The sequence below is a fragment of the Frankliniella occidentalis genome, unplaced genomic scaffold (genome assembly GCF_000697945.3).
Source record: "Frankliniella occidentalis isolate FOCC.00 unplaced genomic scaffold, Focc_3.1 Scaffold19, whole genome shotgun sequence".
Taxonomy (NCBI): domain Eukaryota; kingdom Metazoa; phylum Arthropoda; class Insecta; order Thysanoptera; family Thripidae; genus Frankliniella; species Frankliniella occidentalis.
This window is the reverse complement of record NW_026267149.1, coordinates 125,884-130,962: the sequence shown is the minus strand read 5'-3', so window position 1 is coordinate 130,962 and position 5,079 is coordinate 125,884. Positions and strand designations below refer to the sequence as shown.

The 5,079-nt window shown below is 62.3% G+C and overlaps 1 protein-coding gene across 1 annotated transcript in view; it reads right to left on the bottom strand.

The window, feature by feature from the left end:
- Window positions 1–436: 436 nt before the first annotated feature.
- LOC113207762 (fork head domain-containing protein FD4-like) overlaps window positions 437–5,079 on the bottom strand; it is an 8,723-nt gene continuing 4,080 nt past the window's right edge. The window contains exons 2-3 of the mRNA XM_052264452.1: window positions 4,103–4,316; window positions 437–1,135 (exon numbers count right to left, since the gene is read on the bottom strand). Of these exons, the coding sequence (XP_052120412.1) occupies window positions 563–1,135; window positions 4,103–4,316 (787 nt within the window). The 3' untranslated portion in view covers window positions 437–562. The remainder of the gene's footprint in view (window positions 1,136–4,102; window positions 4,317–5,079) is intronic.

Sequence of the window (5,079 nt, the reverse complement as noted above, 5' to 3'; positions counted from 1 at the left end):
ACGAGGTTTTAACGATTTATCCTTAACAAAAACCACATTCTACTTTAATAAAGCAATTATACAAACGCCTCCTGCGGTATACATTCCGTAATCACATTTTTCTACAGTGCGAGGAACCGGTTTGTCAGAGCGGCGGCATGTCTCGGGTCCTTCGACATGAATGCACCGCCAGCTCGACAAACCAAGGCAATATCACAAAGACTAGAAACGCGTTCAACACTTCCCCACATGGAATGAGATCATAGTGGACGGGCGCACCATCGTCAGGAAGCCTCGCGTCGCACAGCAAATATCACGTCGACCGCTTCGGCCACTTCGGACGACTGTCCTGCACAGTCGGGACGTCACACCGGCAGTGCGCTCTTCTTTGACTAGCCAGCTCCGGAGGTGGTGCAGGGGCCATCCGAAAAGTGGGCGCTGGTCAGTAGCTGTGCGGCGGCGGGGCGTGGGGGCCGTGCCCCCGGGGGGGCTCCATGGGGGGCCCGCCCAGGGAGGCGGGGGCGGTCCGCCGCCCCCACGGGAAGGGGGCCGCGGGGGTCGATGGGGGCGGCGGAGCCCCATGTCAGACGGCCCTGAGCGTGGGCGCGAACCTGAAGAGCGGGGGGAAGTGGGCGCCCATGGCGCCCATGGCGCCCATGGCTCCCATGGTGCCCATGTGCAGCCCGGCCATGAGCTCCGGGGGCGGCGACGGGTGGGGGCCGTGGCCGGCGGGCGGCGGCGGCAGGAAGCCGTGGAGGAACGTGTGCGACTGGAACTGGAAGAAGCTCGAGGCGTAGCAGGGCGCTGGGGCTGGCAGGTGCAGCGGCTGGGGGCTCGGCGACGGCACCGGACTCGACGCCGGGCTAACCACCTCCACGTCCTCCGCCTCCGCGTCCTCGACGCGGTTGTCGTCCCGGTCGGGCCCGATGAGGCTCTCGATGGTGAAGGAGCGCTTGGGCCTCGCCGAGATGGGCGGCAACCTCGTCATCATCATGGGTGGCGTCGTCGAGGTGACGGACGACGGCGTCAGCGGCGCCATGCTCATGGGGGGCGTCGTCGGCGAGGGCAGGGCCGCCATCTGCGGCGACCGGGGCACGTGCGGCAGCGGCTCGTGCAGGCGAGGGTGCGGCGCCCAGGGCTCCAGTGGAGGCATCACCTGGAGGACAACAAGGAGAGCACTGGTCAGCACACGGGGTTTCAGAAAGGGCTGCACACAGCTGTACCCTTGGACGCACATTCGCGATGCGCGCTTTGCGGTGTAGCGGTACGGTAGGGGCGTGGCCGAACGGCGGCAAAACTTCACAGTGTATACGCCGGGTGGAGATTTCGGCTTTGGCCTTTCTTCCTTTTTGGCCCCTGGCAGTCCGGCAATCGACTCCCAGCTCAGGTAGAGAGAGAGAGAGAGAGAGAGAGAGAGAGAGAGAGAGAGAGAGAGAGAGACTCTGCTTCACGCCTGCATGGCTTTGGCCAGTGCAATAAACATATACTTAGAGACTATTCTTGGGGTAATTTATGTTGAGGTCTCGGGTATCGCCTGCGCCGGCCGGCGGCCCCTTGGATGTGTGAGCCGAGCGGGTTAGAAAGGCTTAGGGAGCGCGGCCATCACAGCAAACTAGATCCCCGGCCATCATCGCCCTCCTCGGCTGGTCATGCCGCGCCGGGCTCAGCCGGGCTCGTCAACGCCCCGTCAAAACAAACAGCGCCGGCGTATTCAGAGCTTCGGTGTCGTCCGGCCGACCTAACCTCAACCAGGGCGCGGTAGCGCGACGCCGCCGGGGCTGGCCGGGGGGCACTGGGTCAGGGCGGATGGGACGTTCCGCTCCACCAGGGCAGAGATGGCGCCCTACCGGAAGCGGATGTCGCCTGTCGCCACCCGGACGCGACACGGGACCGCAACGGACAGGAGGGGGAGGGCTGAGGAGGGGACGGGGCGGGGTTGTAGGACGCGACGAAGAAAGTGCCAATAATTGCACGAGGGTCAGCGGGGTGTCTGGCAGTGTAGCGGGGGTGAGCCGGGCGGCCGCCGCGGGGCCACCCACGGGGACGGAAACAATAAGCTACAAATTAGGGAAGGAGGGGAGCCTTCCGCTGGCGGGGCGGGGCGGGCGTGCGCCGTGACAATGATAAGGGAATAGAGTGCTCTGCGGCGATCAAACAGACGGGGCGCCGACCAGCAGCAGCGCGCCGCCCTGGGTGTCGCGGGTGTGAATATAAGCGTAAGTGATATTCGCACTCATCATCATTAGCCTGTCTCGAAGCCGACCACCCCTAGAGGTGCGACACGTCACGCAGCCTCCATCCCCTGGACCACACCAGCGTTTACCTGTCTCTCTCTCTCTCTCTCTTTCCCTCTCGGCCCACCTCGCCGCCCTTAATTTTCTCGCCTCCTCTTCACACTCTTGCGGAGGAAGGTTCGGCCCCTCCTCCTTCCCAAAATCGAATTTGGCCGCTCCGGTTTTTTCCCTTGTAATGAAGCATGAAGCCGAAGCATTATACCGCCATTATAGCTCCACACGCTCCTCGCGAGACCCTTGCCCCTGGCGCACACACTCACACACGCGCGCTCCCATATACACACACGCACACATGCGCGCGAAGATGACCATGAGCGGTGTACTTTCTTATGCATACGTTGTTAGGCCCCTGAGCCTTCCCATGTTTATTTTAGAGCAGCCAGCCGACCCTCATGCCAAGATTACTTGTGATCGGAAAATTATTGACGAACGTATACAGACTGGTCGAAAGTTTAGTCCTATAGATATTCGGACTACGAGAGTCGCTAGTTTTCGGTAAAACTGATAACAAGTTCCCATCGCGAGATGCCCCGTACGAGGAACGCGTGGAGGCGGCATGCGCCCTTCGGCCCTTTTATCACTTTTTTTTTTACCGCCCTTTGCCTTTTTTGCCGGCCCCTCCTCTGTAACGTGATGAACTATCCGTCTAATCCGTCTAAAGTGACGGCACGCTTATTAATGTTGGCCTTTTGTGCGTGAGTGCGAGAGAGAGAGCGCGAGTATCTGTCTCTCTCGCTCTCCGAGAGAGCCCTCACCAGGTGTGCTGCGCGAGCAGGACACCGATAGCCCTCGAGACGAGTCTAGCATCCCGCCCGATCCCGATCCCCTCTGCTGTGAGAGCGGCGTTGTTGCCGCGCCGAATCGGCCTCCCGCCTCCTCTCTCCGAGACGAAATTTACATCTTTGATCCTTTTTCTGAGCTTTGGCACAACGGCAGCTCGCCGCGGCGTCCGGAGCCGCTGCCGAGCCAATCTCGGATCTCGGTGCCGCGAGCGCCGCCTGCGCGGGGCCGGCCGGCGCGATCCGCCTCGCCCAGCCAATGGCCGCTCCGCTCCGCTCAGCCACAACGACCGTTGAAATCTGATTGTACGGCCGCTTGTGTGTGCCGCGCCGCGCCCCAGAGAGAGAGAGAGAGAGAGACAGAGACAGAGACAGAGAGAGAGAGAGAGAGAGAGAGAGAGAGAGAGAGAGATTGAAGAAAAAGTGTAGGCGGCGTGCGCTGACTTTTAGCCCATCATTAGGAGACGAGGCACTCAAACGATTAATCACGACCTCAAGTCGGCGCGGCTAAACAAATAGAACACACTTGCTTTCTCGCTTTAAAACTCCACCGCAAGAAGGACTGTAAGAGTTTTTGAGAGGGGAGCAGCAAAGAGAGAGGCGAAGGGAGAGGCGCGGATGCCTGTTCGCGGGGCTCCCATCCATACGAGGTGTTGGCAATTGAATGGGTGAGCGGTATCAATGGCGGGAGGGGTGCGATGCCGGTGCCCATGCTGGTCGTGCTGGTGCCCATGCTGGTGCCCATGCCGGTGCCGGTGCCCCATGCTGGCTGCCTCGCGTGTCGGCGCGCTCGGTCACGCCACGCCGCGCCACGCCCGCGCGCTCTCCACTTTGCGGCAGTTGCTTGTCTACAAGGCGTTGACGGGCCGGGTTGGACCTAGCAGCAGCGCGCACCGCCGCCTTGCTCTCGCCTCGACCGGAAACGACCTCTTTATTCGCGTGCGCCTTGTTAGCAAGGCGGTGCTCCGTGTGAACAGAGAGCCGCCCGAGACGGCCATTCAATCGCCGAACACAACAACTCGAGAGCAGCGCTCCGTCTCTCATCCTCACCTTGGTGGGTGCCGGGGGCGGCAGGGCCGGGGTCATGTGCGGCGGGGGCAGGGCCGCGGGGTGCGGGGCGCCGGGGCCGCCGGGGGCTGGGGCGGCGGGGTCCGCGGGCCCGCCCGTCGGGGTGAAGAGCAGGCGGTGCATGGAGGCCAGCGCCGCCAGCTCGCCCTCCAGCCGGTCCTTGTCCGACTTCATCAGCTTGAAGCGCTTGCGCCGCCTGGAAACAGAAGAAATAAAGGTTGAGCGCGACGACTTTATGTGCTGCTCTCTCTCTCTCTCTCTCGCACTCGTGACTTCCGTCGGCACATGTCGGCAACACGGCAGGGGAGCCGCAGTGTGTTTGCGCAGACTGACCGCAGAGCTAACGCGGACGTTTTCGAAATGTTGGCGCCTCGAGTCTCGAGTCGCGATTAGCTGCTATCCACACAAACCGCAGCCAGCGCCGCCCGCAGCCGCGGTACAGTACACCTCTGACACGCCGGGATGAAACATTAACGGCGGAGGTGCCCGCGCCAGTCGATATACCAGTCGATATATAAATATATTTGGCAGCGCGCCGCGGCCGGTGACGCGAAAGAAGGAGGGGAGGAGAGGCCTGGGAAGTTATGATGAAATGCTTTTAACTGTGCGGTTGGCTGGAGGGGGCGCGTGCGCGCGGCGTGGCGCCCCCTCCGGCCGACCCGAGAACAACAACAAATCGAATATCCGATTGAGAGACAAGCTGTACTACTAATGCCCAGACAAATGAACGCGCCGCCCGGCTTTCACATGCAAATTAATTGCCTGTTATTCGGTTATCGGACATAAATAACGCACGGGGTGGGCGTCGAGGTGGCGGTGCCTCCCGCACCTGCTCGCCGCCGCAGCGCGCCGTGCACCTGTGGGGCCCCGCGGCGACGTTCACACCTCCGGGACGGCTCTGCGCGGCCGGCGGCGGCCAGGGGCGGCGGCAGGGACCAGAGAGACTACCTGGTGGCTTT